The sequence below is a fragment of the Alligator sinensis genome, unplaced genomic scaffold (genome assembly GCF_000455745.1).
Source record: "Alligator sinensis unplaced genomic scaffold, ASM45574v1 scaffold3_1, whole genome shotgun sequence".
NCBI lineage: Eukaryota > Metazoa > Chordata > Crocodylia > Alligatoridae > Alligator > Alligator sinensis.
Window position 1 is genome coordinate 1,154,446 of NW_005842465.1, and position 21,096 is coordinate 1,175,541.

The 21,096-nt window shown below is 41.9% G+C and overlaps 1 protein-coding gene and 1 non-coding gene across 12 annotated transcripts in view; both read left to right on the forward strand.

Annotated features, from left to right (window-relative positions):
- PUM1 (pumilio RNA binding family member 1) overlaps nucleotides 1-21,096 on the forward strand; it is a 131,832-nt gene that overhangs the window by 107,730 nt on the left and 3,006 nt on the right. For 9 of the 11 annotated variants that reach the window (XM_006030837.3, XM_025212497.1, XM_006030839.3 and 6 more), the window contains 7 exons: nucleotides 6,018-6,285; nucleotides 7,437-7,566; nucleotides 9,309-9,443; nucleotides 10,837-10,974; nucleotides 12,870-12,995; nucleotides 13,729-13,850; nucleotides 15,730-15,922. In XM_006030837.3, coding sequence (XP_006030899.1) covers nucleotides 6,018-6,285; nucleotides 7,437-7,566; nucleotides 9,309-9,443; nucleotides 10,837-10,974; nucleotides 12,870-12,995; nucleotides 13,729-13,850; nucleotides 15,730-15,922 — 1,112 coding nt within the window. The remainder of the gene's footprint in view (nucleotides 1-6,017; nucleotides 6,286-7,436; nucleotides 7,567-9,308; nucleotides 9,444-10,836; nucleotides 10,975-12,869; nucleotides 12,996-13,728; nucleotides 13,851-15,729; nucleotides 15,923-21,096) is intronic. The other 2 variants (XM_006030838.3, XM_006030841.3) reach the window with 1 other exon arrangement.
- On the forward strand, nucleotides 16,697-16,760 carry LOC112551453. The gene has a single exon (XR_003095766.1). It is a non-coding gene; the product is annotated as a small nucleolar RNA SNORD103/SNORD85 (small nucleolar RNA).

Sequence of the window (21,096 nt, forward strand, 5' to 3'; positions counted from 1 at the left end):
GCTTGGTGAGAGGGCAGCAGGACAGGCCCTACGAGGAGAGACTGAAGGACCTGAACCTGTTCAGCCTCAGCAAGAGGAAGCTGAGGGGGGACCTGGTGGCTGCCTACAAACTCATCAGGGGAGATCATCAGCAAGCAGGCAGAGGCCTTTTTTCCCCCAGCACCACCTGGGGTGACAAGGAGCAATGGTAATAAGCTGATGGAGAATAGGTTTAGGTTAAGAGATCAGAAGGCAATATTTTACAGTTAGGGTGGCCAAAATCTGGAACCAACTTCCCTGGGAAGTGGTCCTCACCCGTACCTTGGGCAAATTCAAGAGGAGGTTGGATGATCACCTGTCTGGGGTCCTGTGAACCCAGCATTCATTCCTGCCTGTGGCAGGGGGTCAGGCTAGATGATCTGTTCAGGTTCCTCCTGACCCTAGCTACTGTGAAACAATGTTGGCTTGACATACTCATGAGGTACCATATTTACCCAAAACCAAGATGGTTTTGAATTTAAGATGACCTTAGAATCTATTCTAAGGTGACCTTAGATGACCTTATTAGAATCTAATCATTAGATTCTAAATGTAGAAAATTATAGATTTGTTACCATTTTCCATGTATAATTTTCCGTGCCTCTCCCCTGCTGTGCCCCTGAGCTGCCACTCCTAGGCAGCTACCTCACTGCAGTCCCCAGCGTCCCACTCACCCGACTGGGCACAGGGGCAGGGGGCGTGCCTCAGCCCAGCTACATGCATCCTGCCACTTGTACGTCCTGCCACTCCCAATCATGGAGCCTGTGACAGTCGATCTCAGTCTGGGGAGGCTTGGCCCCTAAGACTGAGATCAACTGTCACAGGCTCCCTGATCTACTGGTAGATTGCAGTCTACCAGTTGGTGACCACTGCTTTAAAGTGTCTGATTTTCTGTCAGAGCTGTGAAATGTGATGTGTATTCATCAGGCTGTTTCTTTCTGGAATTGTAAAGTTATCTTATAGTTATCCAGGCAATAAAAAGTACTGTGAACTAGAGGCATACAAAAAACTAGAACTCTTGGTTCCAAAATGATACCTTTTCTTAGACCAACTGGAATAGTGAGTCGCATGCCATTTATGTAGCCTGTACAGCAGGGAGGAACCTGTGGGGCCGTTCCCACAACGTGAAGCCCCTGTCTGTGCCAGAGTTAGGCAGCTCTGGATTAGGTTTTAATGCTGTGTAATCTTCTGCGACTGGTGGCATACTTCAGGGCTCTGTAGTAGATGGAACAATATAGCCTTTCTCCTGTGTGATCTGCAGCTGAGATGGAGTCCCTGGTGGGTATTCCTGCCCGTCATTACAACTTGAGAGGCTGGCTGAAGACTCCATTTTTTTTGCTTTTTAAATAGGATCCTGGTATCTTCTAGTGGACAGTTGCTGCATATTGCCCCTCCTCTCAAGTTCATTGCATTCAAGAGCAGCATTTCTTCTGTGTTCAGTTGCTCAGGGCTGTGTTTTCATAATTCTTCTTCCTTCTCTTTCTCTAGAGAAGTAGCTTGGATTATAGCAGTTCTTCTGTTGCAGAGCAGCCTGAGATCCTGGATGTGAAGCAGTTCCCAAGCATTGCTTCCAGAAGCAGCTTGAGCAGCCTGACTGCAGATTCTCTGCCCTCCCTGCTCCTGAAGATCTTGACTCTCATTCCTGTCCAGATGGCTTCTTTGAATATGGTGTTTCCATCTGATTAATATTCACCCTACCATGTCCCAAACAGCACTGAAAAACAGTTCAGAAAAAAGAATAGTGCCCCAGCTGGTTTAACATGTTCTGTGTTTGGGATTAGTATCTTCTGCCTCATCTCGCCTACCATCCCAGTGAACATCAGGGCAAGGAACCCACCTTTCTTGTAGTACTCATTCATAAATTCTTCCTTGACTATGCCAGATCTTTTTAACAAGTTTTCTCTTCCTTACTCAATCCCCACGTTGACCAAGCCTAAGCCATACCACCTTCCGTATTCTATGATGATTATTGCTTCCTTGACCCATTGTGATATCAGCCCACTTTGGTTGATGCATTTGGTTCTGATTTACTATAATTTGTGGCGTGGGGCACTGAATGCAAATGTCATCTGCAGAGATAGTCCAGAAGAAGCCCCAGTGGGTGGCTCTGAACTGCTCCCAAGGATTTAGAATACAGCAAAGATAATTGCATTATGCTTGTTCTAGGAACTCAGGACCTCTCTTAATGGGGCTTTTCAGCTCCATTTGACAGTGCTTTCAAACTTGGTGCACCAGAAAGATACTTGATCAACAGCAGGCCACATCACAGCTGCCTGCAGCAGCAGTTTTGATGATGAAACCTTAAACTATGAGTGCTGGTCCAGCCTAGAGAGGAGGTTGAGAAACTTGGTGACATATCTAGTCGTCTGCTGCTGATAAATGGACGCCAGAAAAAGCTTCTCGTATACCCCAAGATGTTCTCATAATCCCGTTTGCCCTATTTTAAACTGATAAAATCCATCGTCACAGTTGCTTCTATTCAGAAACAAGATGGCAAACCTATCCTACCTTTTGCTCCCTTTTCTCCCTTCCACCCTACAAAGTAAAGGTTTATAATATGCATTTTTATATTTGTGCTGCTCAACAAAATGCAAGGCTTTTAGCATGTCCTTGGTTTGTCCTTCCTCAAAGGAAAAATCAGGTTTTCAAATAAAAACATCATCTATTTACCATCTTTATACCAAATTAGCCACAGGAGACTTGAGTGTTATACAAAAAAGTAGATGTTTTTAAGTAGAATCAGCAAGAGCTGCTGTAGCTCATATTAGTGGGTCAGCACTGGGTTTTTTTGCAGCTGAGACACTAACTGATTCAGTGAGGCATTAGCTTTCCTAGGTGACAGCCTAGTCTGTCAGGTGCTAGATGGACTAACAAGACAGGGATTCTAAAAAGAATGAAATCTAAATAAAAAGGATTTAGGGGGAGGGGACCCTGCTGAGAGAGGGGAAGGGGTGGATTGAATAGGTTGAGTACCAATTTAAATATGACAATTAACTCTTATGTTCCCCAGTGTGTTATAAAAGCTAATCCAGGTAATGGCATAAGATCCATAGTCTCTGAGTCCATACACTACACAATCCAGTCTGCGTATGATTTCATATTCTAAAGTTTCACGTTCAAATCCGTTTTTAAAGTTTTGTTATTTAAGAACAGCTACTTTGAAACGCCACATGAGTCTGCAGTGTGATGTATCTACACAAAAGGCAACGTTTTGTGCTGCATCAACAGGAGCATTAGGTGTAAGTAGGCTTGGCAGGATTTGATTTTTATCGGTAAAAGTTGATAAACATAGATTTTGCCTCACACTCACAGACTGACGAAAAAATATTTCCATCATTAATAACTTAAACTTATAGAAAAGGGGACATAAGAAAAATGATGGCTGATGGAGTGTGTGACGACAGAGGGAGCAGTCCTACAGAACCATGCTGATCGTAGTTTGGACTGCAACTCCCAGAAACCCCAGGGGATTGGGAACAAAGGAAGAAGAAGTGACAAAACGGACTGCAGGCGAGTGGAGCTGGGACTGATGGCAGCTCTGCTGCTCAACTGGTGGCAGTCCTAGACTAGTTCCTTGTTATTCATTTATGGATATTTACTTTTTCTATTTTGACATAATTTTATAAAGCTTTTAACAGTATACTGTCGTTAATAAACTGTCTGTCCCCATACCCTTCATTTCGCGCAATCCTGAAAATTTAAATTAATAAAAATTGAAATAGATGCTTAAAAATAAACGTCAATATTATGCATCAAAATTATTTAAAAATAAAAATCAAATTCTCCCAAGCCTTGGTGTAAGACATGGGTGGTGATTCAGCACTGGTTAGGCCTAATTAGAGTATTGTTTACCGTTTGGGTAGACCTCAGCAATGCCTTTTCCCTCTATCCTTTGTAGATTCCCTTGTATTTATAACCCCTGTCCTCTGAGTCCATTTACAGCATCCAATAAAGTTAGGGACCTATGAAAGCTTATGCCTCTCAGCTAATTAGTTTCTGCCTGACTTCAGAGTAACATGGCTACCCTTATCTTGTGTAGTTGCCATTCAGGCCGTTGGCACCAAACTGTTGCAGAGGCAGTGGTGATTCTTATTGCCCAGTGTTCTTCAAGAAGTGCAAATACAACATTCTTTAGACCTTTTCTTCCTAAGATCCTATTGCATAAGTAGGAACAAGTAGTGCGCTACTGGCTAATGTCTTATCTGGCTGTAAGTTGTTTTCATTATGAAGTGGAAGGCGATCTCAAGTCTGGTACAGGATGTAATGCATTTGAATGCCCCTTTCAGGGTCATGCTGTACTTAACACATTGTGAAGACAAGTTATGGAAATTCACTTGTTGATATCTCCTGCCCTCTCCATCCCTTTAGCACACGCTTTTTGCAGTTAACTGAAGTTATGGTAGCTTGTACAGACTGCTAGAGCCCTCCTTAGTCTTTGTAAGAAACTGGGATGACTAGGGTGATACCAGCAAGAAAAGGTTGTGGTTTCCCAGCTCAGTATGGACAAAGGCACAGTAATAGTCTCTTACACATTTTTTTTTGAGAAATAGATGTCAAACATTCCTGTTGCACATGAAGAAGACAAATGATGGCCTCATGGAGGATGACCTCCAACTCAGGAATTGATCTTGGATACAGCCAACAATAATTTTCCTGCCATTGGGTCAGTTCTTAGGTTCTTGATCAAATGTGAACCCTGTTCCTAGAAAATAACACTGGTTGGAAAGCCCAGGAGAAGCTGACCAGGCAAGTAAATTGTTCCCAAAGGAGTGGGAATTTAGCTAGCCCATTTTTAATTTCTTGACTTGCATGTGGCATTTCATGTGAGGGACCTGCTTCATAATGTTCTTGGGAAAGTAAAAAATTGCTCTATCCATCTTTGTTCCAAGCCTGGGGAAAAAATTATTCTCCCTGTGGGGAGGCTTTCAGATGTGTGCCTCACCATCTTGTTTTCTTCTCAACAATACTATACTTTGTTGGGGGTTTTTCCAGGCACTGTGCTCCTTACACCTATGTGCTGGATGTACAGATATTCCCCTTTGATAGGAATTTCTTTCTCTGAATTTCTTTCTCTGCTGCTTAGGTAGAATGCTGTTCAACTGGGTGATTTTTCAGGAGCTGTCCAGGAGAGGGAGCCTTTATAATGGGTGAAAGTGCTCTTAAGCTGACTGAAGCTGAGAGAGGTGATGGGACCACTGTGAGAAATATACAGAAGTAGTGTTTTAGGAGTTTTATTTCCCATTAATACTTGCATGCTTCTAAATATACGATGAATCCTAACTATTCCCTACTGCCACACTTGGTTACCATCTGAAATGTCATTTTGGCACAGGGGGAAAACCTTTAGGGTATTTTTGAAAAACAAAAAATATCTTTATTGTTGCTTATCTAGGCCATTCCCAGTGAGACGTGCATTTAAAGAGATAGAGAAGAGTCAAACATCATTTTGAATATGATTGTATCTGTTTCTCTTTTTCTAGTAAGACCCAAGAGCACCATAAGTGAAATTAGAAAAAAAAAAAATAGTTCTTCATTTCCTTTGTGTACTTCACAGCACTTTTTAATTTTAATCAGCTTATTTGTCTTTCACATAGCAAAAGGAGAGAGAAAACCAGTAGAAAGGCAGGAAAACAGTGTGAAACCTGAGAAGGTAGTGGGGTAGCTCAACCAATGGAATTGACAGCCAGATTTAGATGCCTTTTCACAGGGCCAGTACCAAGATGTCATACAAGTTCTGCTCCCTATTGAAATCTGTAAGCCATTCTGCCTCAGTGTGGCCATCTGAGGTCAAAGAGCTAGGTTTGAATGCAGTCTTGGACAAACTTTTCTGAAACAGTTTGATCAGTTTGTCGTCTTAGGCTGTTGGAGCCAAACCACATCTGGAACAGAAATGGCATCAAAATAAAATCTTGCGTGCAGTTCCCATATCTGTCTGCTGGCCACCACTTGGGTATGCAGCATTAGCTTCTTGAAACATGCTTTACTTCTGTGATCTCCAGGAGGCCTAACAAACGGAAGCGGCCGTTACATCTCCGCTGCTCCCGGAGCTGAAGCCAAGTACCGCAGTGCAAGCAGTGCCTCCAGCCTCTTCAGCCCCAGCAGCACACTGTTCCCTTCATCTCGCTTGCGCTATGGGATGTCCGATGTCATGCCCTCCGGCCGAAGCAGGCTGCTTGAAGACTTCCGCAATAACCGGTACCCTAATTTACAGCTGAGAGAAATTGCGGGGCACATCATGGAGTTCTCCCAAGATCAGCATGGATCCAGGTAGGACTAGAAACAGCGTACAGTGGGAAACCTTTGGGGCTGTCATTTCTTGATTAGTTTGGTTTGTAGTTGGCGTCAGAACTGAAACAGAGGCAGCACAGAGGTACGATAACTGAAATCAAACCGCATTTTGCTGTTTTGATGGCTTTTGTAGACCTTTTGCCATCATTGCTTTTTCCAGATTTTTTCCTGAAAATTGGAGCTTTTGTATTTTCATAATTACTTCAGTAGTCCTGCTGGCACTGATTAACTCTTCTAGTTGTCAAAGGGCTCCCTGTACCAGGATGTACTTTGCATGCAGTGGGGAGGGAACATTGAGTCAGTATAGTACCATATTTTCTCACATACAGCATGCACTTCCATCCCTCCCAAATCAGCCTCCCCTCTTCTGCCCCTTCCCCCCTCAAAAAATTGGGGTGCATGCATTAATCAGGGAAGCTGCTTTCTTTGCTGGAAGAGCAGCACACCTGGAGATGCTATGCATGGCATGCAGCTCTAAGATGGCTGCCACTTGTCTAGCTTGGCAGATTTAGCAAGTTGGAGTCCTGCGGTGAGCCTAAGCAGCAGGTGAGCTGCTGGTGCTATCTTGATGAGACTTATGATGCTGAAACAGCACTTTATTTGCAGGAACTTACAGTAAAGAACTAACAGACATACTAGTGTCCTTGCAAAGGTGTGGAGCTTAACCTTGTATCACATTAGGATAAAACTTCCTGGAAACAGGGTGTCCAGGAAGTGTGGCATCCTCTGCCACATCAGGATGTTCCTGCTGCCTCACCCAGACTGGATGCCACACTTCCTAGACGCTGTCTATTCCCAAGAGGACTTACACTCATGCAGTTAGCCATGAAGCTGGAAAAATCACTTTGTCTTTATTCTCCCTTCCAAAAACCAGGTATGTTTTATGGGGGAGGAGATAAGTGTTGTATGTGAGAAAAAATTGTTTTTATGTTTTGTTGGTGCGTGTGAGAACATAAGGTATTTATGCTTTGTTGAACCATCACCTAGAGTCTCTGAAGGACGTTCATATACAACTAGTTTTAAGAAGGAAAACAACTTATGGGGCCGCTAAATGAGTTTTTGCTAACACGTACTTTGCAATAATATGACAGTGACCTTTTAAATTATGACGCATCAATCTCATTCCTTAGGTTTATTCAGCTGAAATTGGAGCGTGCTACCCCAGCAGAACGTCAGCTTGTGTTCAATGAAATCCTCCAGGCAGCTTACCAATTGATGGTCGATGTGTTTGGAAATTATGTCATCCAGAAGTTTTTTGAAGTGAGTTTTTTGTTCCCTTCTTTGCTGGTCCCTTTGAGCTGCTAAATCTAAGGTATTGAAAGGCTTCTGGGAAAACTCTGTAAAAACCCTGCCACTAGAATAAAGGGGAAGAGATCCCCCAGTACTGACAGTGTCACTTTCCTGAACGCTGCTCAATCACCTCTGCTGGTGTGACCTCAGACCTGCTGCTTTTCAAAACTCCTCTAAAGAGCAAATTTTTGCCTTTGGGAAGCACCAGATGTCAAATTAAGAAAAAATTCTCCCATGAGACAGTACCTAGAAGCTTCTACCAGGCTTTCACTTTCCTCTGTTTCCAAGGGCACATGTCACTATTGTGAATTGTTAATACGCTCAGCATATTTTGTACAGAGTATAAACCTCTCTAGACAACTGCATCTTAACAAAAATATGGGATTACATACCTTTGGGTTCTACTTAGGAAGGAGCCTTTTTTTTCCATAGGGACCTAAGAATGAGGTGCCCAGCTCTCATTTAATTTAATCAGAGTTTGTGCACTGAATTGCCCATAGCTGCTTTGAAAATACTGGTTTTTTGGCAATTGCCCATTTCCTCAACTTCTTTCTTTTTGAGCGCACACATTCTTGAGACCCGAGTGTTATTACCAGCTCAGGGGAAGAGTTATAGCAAGCTGCTATATTGGCAACACATCACTCAGTTAATCTGCAAGTCATGTTTTTATTTAATTCCGCTACTGCTGATTTTAGTGGCTCTTCAGGAATCAAAGCTAGGTAAATCATCCCAGTTCTTCTTCCTGCAAACAGTCCACTCCTCCTCCATCATTCATAGTTGCAGTCAGAGCATGGACTGCATGGTCTTTCCAGTGACTACTTCAGTGTCACTCTGACACATGTACTGGCTGATTAACATAGTGTGGTATGTTTAGCACCTTCCCCACTTGACTTCTTTTAAATATATAGTAGATTTGCACATTATAGATTGATTAAATCAGAAGTGCATAGCATAAACTTCTGTAAGTAGTGCGCCTATTTCATCAGACAAAGTCCCTTCACAGCATCTGATGAAGTAAGTCTGCTGCTTCTGGAAAATTATGCACCTCTGATTTAGTTAGTTTATAACGGTTAAACTCATCTGGCCCTGCAGGCTGGGTAAGGAGCATATGGGGTATGTCCACAGGGCTGGATTGGGACCATGGAGTAGCCCTATGCATCAGAGCCAGTGCACATGCAACTCATGTAGTGCACGCTTTGGACCAGTCCTGTTCACTGTGCTATGTGTAGTGCCTGTGGCACTGGGTCTGGCACTGGGACCAGCCCTACATGCTGCATATGGCATGTGGCCAGGGCCGTGGCATGCTGTGTGTGGTATGTGATATCAGACCAAGACATGGGGCTCCATGGGCCATATCTTTGACACCCATGCTCTGAGTTGCAGATCTATCCTGTCTTCTGCTTGACTCCAGACTGATATGACTGATTACTTCTTTCTTCTTTGGGAAATGTTAAGAGTTAGCTGGCAAACCAACTTATTCTCATGCTTTTGATGCATCCCTGGAGAACATGCAGATTTTTAAAGAGGCTCAGCACATTGACACTGGCATTGGAATATTAGGCTAGATATGCATTCATTTCAGTGTGTTCCCCTCTGTTTCCAAGGCATATCTTCGCTCTGAACCTTTTGGAAAGGGTGGGATACAAATCTAATAAATAAAAATATGAGGGTTTTGTGCATGTGATAGTTATTATTTCTACCCTTCTTTCTAGTTTGGCAGCTTGGAACAGAAGCTAGCCTTGGCAGAACGCATCCGTGGGCATGTTCTTTCCCTGGCTTTGCAGATGTATGGCTGTAGGGTTATCCAGAAGGCTCTTGAGTTTATCCCCCCAGACCAGCAGGTAATTGTAAGTTTCAATTTTAACTTTTTTCTTGATGTTGAGTGTTTCTTGGTGATCGAGTCATTTTGTACACTTTTTGACCCTTGTTTTTGTCTGTCAGTGGTTTTCCTTTTGGGCTGGTTTGTGGCATAACTGTTTGTTTCTTGTGCATGACACACACGTGATATAGTTACTCAGTAAATCCACTGTGGATAGGGAGCATCATATTGTGCCATCTCACATTTAAAAGCTTTAACAGAGAATCAATCTCCAGTGTTCCCTCCTATCATATTGTAGTGTTGAGGGTGTGGAGGGCAGTAGGGAATCTCTTGTTTCAAGGAATTTGAAAATGTTTTCCAATTCACAAGTTTTGGCCTTCAGCATTCAATAGGATATTTTTTCATTAATAAGTCAGTTGCTTTCTAGCTTCACTTGACATATGAAGGATTCTTTGTTCCTTTCAAATTTTTAGTCAGTCAGCCCAAGTAGTGGATACCTGTAGGACATCCTAAATTTTACTAGAAAATTGTTAGTCAAGTTACCTCTTCTCTCCTCTAGGATTTAATTAATGATGCATTTAAATGAGAAATGTGTTAGGTTTCCCAAGGAATCGCAAGTGAAGAACCTCGATTTAGGTCATTAGTCACTTGAGCTTTTAATAAAGGAAGTAACCCTTCAGGTTAAGACAAAGCTGTTGCCTTTGCCTAGGTAGTTGTGTTTCCAGGAAAGGGGGTGTGGTGGCCCAGACTATTGCTGTCACTCAGAGTATTTTTTGAAATAGCCCTCCAGAATAACAATAGGGAGTTTTTGATCCTAAAAGTATCAACTTTTGCATTAGATATGATTGTGAAGTTTTGAACATCTTTGGCTCTATAAATTTCATGCCACATTTTACAGGAATAAAGCTGTTAGCCATAATACGTGCATTAAATTCCAGTGATATGATTGCATTTATCTTGCCTCCTGATAAGTCATTGCCATCTTCCACTCCAGTGCTGACTCCATTTCAGTGATGTATGAACTCAGTTCCTGTAGACTGTTTAGCCCTGTACCATTGTTCTAGGAATCATATACAGTTTTTAATATAGTGTATAAAAATGTGAGAGAAGATTTTTGCCCAGTGGTTGTATACTCCTTAACTGGACAGCTGCTCCACACCCACTTTTTAATTGTAAATAGGTTATTAGTGATCAGTTTAGCTCAGTAAACTTTACTTAACAGCATGATGTCAGCTGCATCAGACGTTAAAAAACTTTCTTTGGGGTAACTGTAAGAAAAACCTGTTCTTTATAGAAGGCTTTTCACCTGGTTTTAGCAGCAGTACCTCATCCTTTTGTGTGCTCAGAAAGACTCTGTGTAAATATTTGTTAGCCATGAATTCTGGTGGTGCTTTCTGTTCATCTTTCTCTCTTCCCAATAGAATGAGATGGTACGGGAGCTAGATGGCCATGTACTGAAGTGTGTGAAAGACCAGAATGGTAATCATGTGGTGCAGAAGTGTATTGAGTGTGTGCAGCCCCAGTCTCTGCAATTTATCATTGATGCTTTTAAGGGACAGGTAAGTTCTTAAGAACCAAATAGTGAGCCTTACCATTTGTGTGTTTTAAATCACTTTGAGCATAAGCTCAGCAGCCATAACTCACTCTGACCTCTGCATTTTAGAATTTAATAATGTTCTGCTTCCTATGTATACCAGTCAGAAGAATTGCATAATAAAATATGAGTAAGCACCTTTTCAATCACACATGAGAGGTCCTTTTCTATGTAGGTCTAGCCCATTAGATCAGCCTTGCAAGTACTTATCTGCGTGGGATACCACCTACATTTTGATGAATGCATAAAATATCACTTTTTCATCAATCTACATAGTAGTGTGGTGAATAGATTTTGTAGCTGGGATAGTAATTCTTTGTGACATTTTTTTAAAGAAGATTTACAGTATTACCTTACCCAGGGGTCCATTTGTGGGCCAGAAATGTTTGATTTGCATCCAGAGATGAAGAGCTATGTCTGCTTCATTCCATTCTCAGAACTCCTCCCTGGCACACTTCCATAAATGGCACTCCAATGAATAGCCATTTAACTGTAGAGCAGACTTTATTCCTGTTATTGCAGCTCACTTATCTTGTTCTTTCCATTATACAAACCCTATTTTAAGAATTTCCAATTCTGCCAACATAATTGGCATTGAACTGAAGTTGAATGATACAATTTGGTTTGAAAGTGAGCTTTCTTTAATGCTAAGAGTCTTTCAGTCATAATATTGATTGCACTTTAAATTCAATTTAATGGTCAGAAAAGTGATAGTAAAAATAGCACTTTTTTATTCATTGACACTGCTCCAAGTATGTCTTCAAGTTGCATCTTATTTTACTAATGCGCCTAGAATTTTTCTATTGCTGCTGGAACTGCAGAACTGTTCAGTCGCGAGGGAAGAAGTAGGAATTTTGTCTGACACGTTCCTCTACAAACTTGCTGGCAAAGTTTGAAATGAAAAGCCTCTCAGTGGAGCATTAGTGAAAGACTGTCTAAAAGGCAGAGTATAGCTGAAAACTTTGATCCCAGGTTATGGCAGTTAGAAGAATTATCTTTGACTTGTAAACTGAGCAGGTCCTTCAGGACTTTCATATTGAAGGAGTAAATATGATGCCTCAAGATTGCTTCTCAGAATTTATCTGTACCAATTCTTTTTTGTGCTTGTTGAACTCAAAGGAGTGTTACTGTGTGTTTTATAGGGTGAGCAGGCTCCTATGTATAATATTGCTGCTTTGTTTGTTTTTAAGTAACTGAAAAGGATATTTTGCTTTAAACAAAGAAGTTGAACAGCAGCATTGCAGTGAACAAGTCTTCTCAACACATTCACATCCTGTTTGGAAGTGGGGGGGAAAAGGTTCTTCCAAGGCTATACTCACTACAAACAATGTGAGGAAATTCAGTTACTGGCAAAGGTGCTAGTGTCTTCAGCAAGCAAGACACTCAATAGATTGAGGACACAAATACACTTAGCTGTCAGTGGACTTTTTTTCTCCCTGTCTCTCATAGCTTTAAACCAGTTATATAGCCACAAACATGCAGTATTTCCACAGTGGAAATAAATGTAAGCAGCCTCTAATCAATTGTCTCTTAATACTTTTCATCAGTGGATCTCAAAGCATTTTACAAAGGAGGTATCATCACCCCTGTTTTACAGTTGGGGAAACTGAGATGCAGAAGGAAAGTAAGATGCCCACGGTCACCCAGCAGGGTAGTGGCAGAGCTGGAATTGAGCCACAGGTCCTGTGCACCATTTCTTATGTTACAGTGCCTTTTGATGCACTGTGGTCAGAGAAGTTTGTGGTTTGATTTGGTGCTTTGACCTTTTTCTTTTTGTGTGCGCGCAAGAAACTGCCTTTTCAGTTTTGCAGGCGACTCAGAAATGTTTTGCTTTTGCTTGCTCATGTCTCTTAAATGCAGGTGTTTGCATTGTCTACACATCCATATGGCTGTCGTGTAATCCAGAGGATCCTGGAGCACTGTCTCCCTGAGCAGACTCTTCCCATCTTGGAGGAGCTCCATCAACACACTGAGCAGCTTGTGCAGGTAGAGTATGGGAGCCTGCAGGGAGACTGCTGTAGAGCATTTTTAGTTACTGCTTCACATTACAGTTGCTTCAGTCTGGATTGAGACCCTACCCTGTTGACTGCTATTCTAGTTTACAGTAAAAACCATCCCTGCCTCAAGGAGCTTACAGTGTAAATAAGAACAGTGTGTAATGGGGTATCAAAAACAACCTAGGGAGAAAAGTGGTAACAACATGTTCTGCACCTGGTACATGTGTTAGAAGCATGCATTTTAGGTTCCTTAAGTAGGCAGAGAGAGATTTAGTCATTTTAATAAGTCTGTTTTACTTTGGGTGGTACAGCACAGGTAGGATCTTAAAAATAGATTTGGAGGGAGGATGTGAATACCACTGTGAACTGTGCGTTAGTGTTTAGGGGTGGGTGTTACTGTGTTTTAGAACTGAGAGGAAGAGGGAGGACATTTGAAATAGTGCTTTTCCTGAAGCAGCTGGCATATCAACATACTCCACAGTCAGTCATATTATTTTGAATTATACTTGGTACAAAGCTACGGTACTTCACATCACAGTAAAATTTTAGAATATGACTAACAATAGAAAGAGCGCTTATATGATTTAAGTGATAGTTGCTTTAGATAAATTATGGTGTAATTATTGTGTAGCTTATCAAATGAATTAATGGGCAATGAAAGCTTGCTTGCTTTGGTATTTGTAGTTGCTGTGCACTCACTTTTTTTGCTGTCTCTCGAACAGGATCAGTACGGGAACTATGTTATCCAGCATGTACTAGAACACGGGCGGCCAGAAGATAAAAGCAAGATTGTAGCAGAAATTAGAGGCAATGTACTTGTGTTGAGTCAGCATAAATTTGCTAGGTATGTATTTGCTTATTAAAGTCCTTAAAATACTAATGTTTGCTAGCATTGCAGAAGATCTTTTTAAGGGAGGGCTAGCTCAAATTAGTTCTTGCTGTGGACAGTACTGTTGTTTATAAAAGTGTATTCCTTTGCTTAAAAATCCAGCATGAATTTAATGAGGAAATTTGGGCCCAGTGAAATGGCTGTCTGTAGTAACAGGGAGGATGACAGGTGTTGCCTTACTTCAGGACCCTGTTATTTGACCAAGAGTTAGGCAAGAGTAGGTTACAGCTCCCATTTTAAACCTGTCAACACAACTTTCTGACCTACTTGCTGAGCACTTCTTTGGACAAAACAGTCCAGAGAATTCCATTACCACTAAGATGTCTTGCTAGGGACTAAAAGTTGGATATTATCTTACCTTGTCCCATAATATAGATTAAGAAATCTGTGTACCAGCACTGGTGGCTGTGTAGTAGTGCTTTTTTAGAGATCAGAAGGCAATACTTTACAGTTAGGGTGGCCAAAATCTGGAACCAGCTTCCCAGGGAAGTGGTCCTCACCCCTACCTTGGGCAAATTCAAGAGGAGGTTGGATGATCTGTCTGGGGTCTTGTGAACCCAGCATTCATTCCTGCCTGTGGCAGGGGGTCAGGCTAGATGATCTGTTCAGGTCCCTCCTGACCCTAGCTACTATGAAACTATGTGTTTTCCATATATTAATTAAGACTCGCAGACCCCTCTGAGGTGTATAGAATAAAATCGATAACTATTTTGTAAACTAAGAGACTGAAGTGCACACAGCAGTATCTTGACACACATCCTGGAGATGCACACTATCAGACACTGTCATCTCTAACTATTAGAAAACACCAGCTACATTTGAAAATGTGTGCATGTGTCTAAATAAACTGTACTGAATACGTAATATAGTCTGAGGTTTAATTGCACTTAATTTGTGCTGTAGTCTTTAATGCTCAGTAACATGCAGGACTTGTGCCATTAAGTAAAATGGGTAAAGTATGTTCAGGGACCAAAAAAGTAGCTTAACAGGTTTTTCAGATTCCTTCCTCCTTGCTTTGCCTTTCTCTTTTCTACCCTTGTCCCATGAAGTATTAATTATTCATGTTTTTCCCTTGAGCAAAGAGTTCCAGTTATAGCAAATCACTTTGTGGTTGTATGACATGGACAGAACATGTTGATTGACTGGCCAAACCCTTTCTGTCTTTCACATATCCTGTTTTAACTTGGAGTCCCAGAGACACGCTAAAACTAGTACACTGGCATCAGGCCACTTCTTTTCTGAGTTGTATTCTCCTGCTCTAACTATGGACTTCCATTCATGTGGAGAAATAATACTAAGCAGCAGCTGAAAACAGTTCAGATTCCTCAGCGATGAGAACCTTGATACACCTTATAATCAAAGACCACTTGCTTTCAAGATATAGAGAATGCACCAGGATAGCTATGAATGTGCTAACTTGTGTGCTGGCGTCTACATAATGTGCGAGGCAGGCAAACCTTATCTGTCTCTGGAAGTCATGCAGCAGTGCTATACTTGGGCTAACAAGCCCTTTTTAGGCACAGAGCCTTGCTAATGCAGCTTTACAGCTTCAAGTGTCTGAGCTTGGTTATGCAGAGCAACTCTGGTGTCTCTACACAGCACTGACTTGTACTGCTTAGACTTAAGCATGCAAGTTAATGAGTTCTAAGGTAGTTTGGGTTATCTGTTTGCCATTGCATTGTGCTGTTAGATAGATCCCAAAGTTCTTCAAACCTGAATTTTCATACCAGCATGTCTGTGCTTCTGTAATGGTCTTTCCTGTTAGATACGCCCATTGATCGGAAATCTATTTAAGGATGTCACAGTCATCTGCTGTCTCCTTGTTTCATTGCAGCAACGTTGTGGAGAAATGTGTTACTCATGCCTCTCGCACAGAGCGTGCCATGTTGATCGATGAGGTGTGCACTATGAACGATGGCCCTCACAGTGCCTTATACACCATGATGAAAGATCAGTATGCCAACTACGTGGTACAGAAAATGATTGATGTGGCAGAACCAGCTCAGCGGAAGATTGTCATGCACAAGGTAAGTGACTGTATCAGCTGATAGCAATTGATTTTGGTGCTTGGGACTTCCGAAGTAGGCATTTGAAGTTGCCTACTCAGGTAATTTAAACCTGCTTAGCAGCCTTTGTATTTGTCATGCTGCCAACACTGAACTACTTGACACCAGGACCTGAAATAACAACTAACATGCATTCATTTATCTGTAGCAGTAGGAATGAGGAGTTATGCTGAGAAATCACTTCTGCTAATGATTAATATTTTAATCATCTGTGTATGGCTGTGACCCTAGTATCCTCAAAAGTCATGAAAATTTAGATGTAGCCACAATTTAAGAACCACCCCCCAACCCTACCCCAACATATACACACTGATTTTTCAGACCCAAAACCAGGTGTTAGGCAGGTATAGTTTCAGTATTTCAATCTATTAACTCATACTTGTCTTCTAATGAAGGCCGCCATTGGCTAATGCTTCATAGCAGGCATACCATTTACTGATACCAAGAAGGACTGAAAAAATTGGCTTTGCTATTAGCACTGGAAATTGGAGTGCTTTGCAGGTATTGCAAAATAAATGGCAGAGGTGTAAAAATGTTTAAGTGGTGCAGTAATAAACAGAAAAGAAATAGCCTATATTTGGAACAAGATTTCATTTGGGGCTGAATCATCACTTGCCTTAAAGCAATCTCTTCTGGCCTAGTTACCTACTTAGGGCACAGGGATTTATAATAAAAATGCTGAAACCATTTTGGCTTTAGCAAAGCTAACTAAACCTCTGAAATACCTTTTAGTGGTGCGGCAGTGACGACACACTTGCCCTCACTGAGAACACTGTTCGGTTATGACAGTCTTGCTGTGTACTGAGAGGAGTTGAGCTAGACCTGAAGTCCTAACTCAGAGCTGTTTACAGGAATGCTGAGAACAGGTGCCATTTTTGTCCAGAATTATAACAGCAGTTGTAATAAACTTTCTTGAAAGATCCCATAAAACATTACATTTGGGAACGTATAGCCTTCATCCTTTTGGAATATGTTACCATACATCTCAATTTGCAAAGCTACTGTTAGGTAGAAAATGTCTGTTAGACTCATCATCTTATCAATGTTACCAGAAGCCACCAGAGTTTTTAGGTAGAAAACTTAAAACTTAGTCTTGTCACAAGTTGGGCTGATAGCTGTTCAAGCTCAGAGAATATAGAAAGTGAAGTTACTTGTCAGCATTACTCTTGTGTTTTCAGTTTCAGAACCTCATGCAGTAGAACAGTATCTGAGTTGCTGGACTGTATTTGTATTAATGGATACTGGCAATATTGCAACATTTAAGACTAAAATTTTTCAATCTTAGCTTCCAGAATAATGAATCAGGCCTCTCGGATCATATTATAAAAATCATTTGTTTGTTTATTTTTTCTTTTGGCTTTGAGCCCTTCAGGGGAGTAGTTTCAAGATTTTACAACCACTAGGGATAGAAAGCTGCTATTAAAAAATAAATACATCACAGCTAAGATGGCCACAATTATATGACCCCATGGGTTGGGGAATTATTAAAAATACCAATTGCAACTACATTTTGTAATAAAGATATGAGGATTACTGACACTGGCTTGTAAATATTAAGCTCTGGGTTTTCAAAGGAGCCAGGAACTCAAATCCTATTGAAATGCAAGACTCCTTTGAATATCCTAGCATAGATGGGGCATCAAGCAGGCGGTATTTCCTTAAAATAAAAAATATGGAGATGTTGTGTGTGTGTAAATTGAAGTGTGTTGGGCTTTTCTACACAGGCTAGCTAGCTGATATAGCTTCAGCAGAATAACTGCCATAAAAATAATCTACAAGCAAAGGCCAAACTCCAAATTAATTGCTTCAAAATCTCAGTAATTATCCTGCCGTAAAATTAACTTTGTTTCCAATAGTTTGTCTATATGAACATTGTATAGGGGTGGCCAACCTGCAGCGTAGGTGCCACAAGTGGCACAGGTAGCCTCTATACAGCATGTGGCAGATTGGGGAGGGGACAGGCAGCACAGTGGCAGATAGGCCAGGGAGCAGAAAGCAAAGCAGAAGATCAGGCAGGGAGCATAGGCTAGGAAGCAGTAAGTGGAGCAGCAGTTTGGTCAGGAAGTAAAGGAAGGGGGCAGAAAGTGAAGCAGCAGTTTGGGTAAGGGAAAGGAATCAGAGTGGCACTTTTGAGGAGGCTGTGGGGCTAACTTATGGTATGCCTGCCAAAAAGGTTGGTCCCCACTTGGTATAGCAGAATAATTCTGTAACAAAGCCAGTCAGTTTCTTCTGTGTGTTCAGTGCCTTGTGCTTGCTTCCATTAAGCCTGTTCTTTCCTTTAGATTAGAGTAAGCAGCTAATTAGGTTATCTGCATAACTGGGTCAAAGGACAGAGCTCAAGGTACTATCTGTGTAAGTAACCCTGGCTAAATGAGACAGCTTTTAAATTATAATTGTCCTGGATCTTCTTTAAGCACATTCAGAATATTGGCCTTTGCCTGTGTGTTATTTTAATGACAGGTGTTCTGCAGACAGGTTTTGACATAATGATGTTATAAAAAAAACCATGATTTTAACAGAGACAAGTAAAGGGCTAACGTGTAGGTGTCCAGTGTGGCCTGCAGGCCAGGTCTGGCCATGAAGCCACTCTATCAGGTGGGTGGGCTACTGGAAATTGGGGGCGTGACCAGTGATGAGCATAGCATGCTGCAGAGCATTGCCTGTGGTTTCCCTATGGTCACTTGTCCTGCTGCCACATGGCCCAGGCTAGATCTGCCTGTGGGATGCCCCATAGGATATATCCAGCCTGTGGCCCTTGAGGTGTTGGACACCCCTGGGCTGAAGCATTAAGCCTGGTAAATATAGTTGCTGAGCTTCAACAGTAAAGATTCCTCAATGCATCTTTTGAAGAAAACTGGAATGACAAAGGTCTATGCTGCTGGTATGTATCTTTAATTATAACTAAAAATGGCATAGCTTACTTGAAGGTAGAAAACACATATGATGAGCAGATGCATTAAAAATGCAATGCTTAACATCCCTCTAGCAAAAGAATCATACATCATCATTTATTTCCACAAGGAGAGTGTGACTGCATAACAAAGAATGGAAATCCGTCTCCAGTCCCCCTAACCCCTTTCATTTATTTCAGTCACTAGTAGAGGTGAGATCCAGTTTAATCTAAGGAACCTAAACATCACAAAGCTATGCCTGTGCCTCTTCCTATCTCCCCCAATACTTCCAAGTAAATTCAAGGGATAATATGAAGAATGACTTATGAAAAGGATGATGGCTCAGAAATAATTCCATTCTGGTTGTCTTCATCCACAGATGTATATGAGGACAGGCTGAGGAAACTGGTCTTTCTTAATCTGGAGAAGAGAAAACTAAGGGGGGATTTAATAGCAGCCTTCAACTGCCTGAAGGGGGATTCCAAAGAGGATGGGGCTAAACTGTTCTTAGTGCTGACAGAAGACAGAACAAGGAGCAGTGGTCTCAAGTTGCAGCAAGAGAAGTTTAGATTAGACATTAGGAAAAACTTTCTCACTAGGAGGGCAGTTAAGCACTGGAACAGGCTATCCAGAGCGGTTGTGTAGTCTCCATCCTTGGAGGTTTTTAAGACCTGGGTGAGCAAAGCCTTGGCTGGGATGATCTATTTGGGGATGGTCTTGCTTTGATCAGGGGGTTGGGTTAGATGAACTGCTGAGGTCCCTTCCAAACCTAATTTCCTATGATTCTGAGTCACTGATGCTTCTTCCCTGTATAGGGCTGATCTACATCAAGCAGTTGCTTATCAGAAACTTCCTCTGCAGATACTCTTATTGCAGAGTAAAAGTTGCTTTATTTTAGCACAAGTAATTATACTAGTATAAGAGATCTTTATCCCAAAATAGCGTGAGTCTGGATAGTTATATTGCATCATCTTCTGGCCCCTTTTCCCCATGTAGAAAAGCCATAGTGGACATTAGGATTACCTATAAAATGCTCTTAAGCACGGGACACTGCTCACCTAAAAATAAAGCATGGGGCTGTTTTTAGCATGGGGCTGTTTTTAGATTCACTTGCTAGAATGACTGCTTCAATCACATTACCGTATGTTTTAATTTACGTTTCAGCATTGGAATAAGGTTCCTGCATTGTAGTCCGTAGAATAGACAATTTGTGTAGCTGAGCACATAATGCTAGTTTTCTTCCTTGTTTCTTATGTTAATATTTATTTTTTAAAAACCCACTGACAGGGCATTACACACTTTTCCATGATAAGTAAGTGGGTCTGGGTGGGAGGGAAGGAGCTATATCCTGGGAAAATTTAGATACTCCTGGATTCTGTCTCATTACTGATATTATTTATTACTATATCTTCAATCAGCATCTTATGTTTTCAGGAGGACTTACTATTGTCATACGAGTTTAGGTCCCACCCCCTTGCAAGGACACTGAGTAGCTCCTGTAAAGTTTTGTTTCCACGTTACAAGTCTTGGTGATGCTACCAGTAGCTCACTTGCTGCTTTGAGCACAAGCTATAGTGCTTAACCCAGGGGCGGGCAAAATGCAGCTCATGGGCCAGATCTGGCCCACCAGACACTTTGATCCAGCTGCAGGTAGGGATTGGGAAAGGCAGCCGGCTCCAGCACGTGGAGCTTCCTTCCTGTGGCACGTGAGCGTGCGGGCTTCGCATCCGCAGCATGGAGCACTGGTGACAGAGGCAGCTCAGTCGGGCTGTGCTCCTTGCTGCAGTGTGCAGTTCTGGCCAGATCTGTGCGCTGCTGGGCACCAGCATCTGTGCCAGGCACCCCCGCCTGCTGCTGCTGCATCATGGGGAGAGTGTGGGTAGTCCCCACACCCACCTCCCACTCTCCCTCGCACCCCACAACATACCCTGTCACCCCTCCACACCACACCCCACCATATGCAGACACACAATACCCCCTACACAATATACAAGGCTAAGAATTTACTTGCAAGTTATTATGCAATCACCTCCACCTCCACCTACAGTACACAAACATGAAGCATAACGAAAATATGTTTTTGCAAGAAAATGTAAAGTGTTATAATAGGTGTTTGACTTTTATGGTATGATTTGACTTTTTCTCTGCATTTCTAAGATGGCAACCCCCCCCCCCCCCCCCCAAAAAAAAAAAAAAAAAAAAAAGTATTTCCAGGGGGCAGGAGGAGGAACTTCCAGTCCCAAG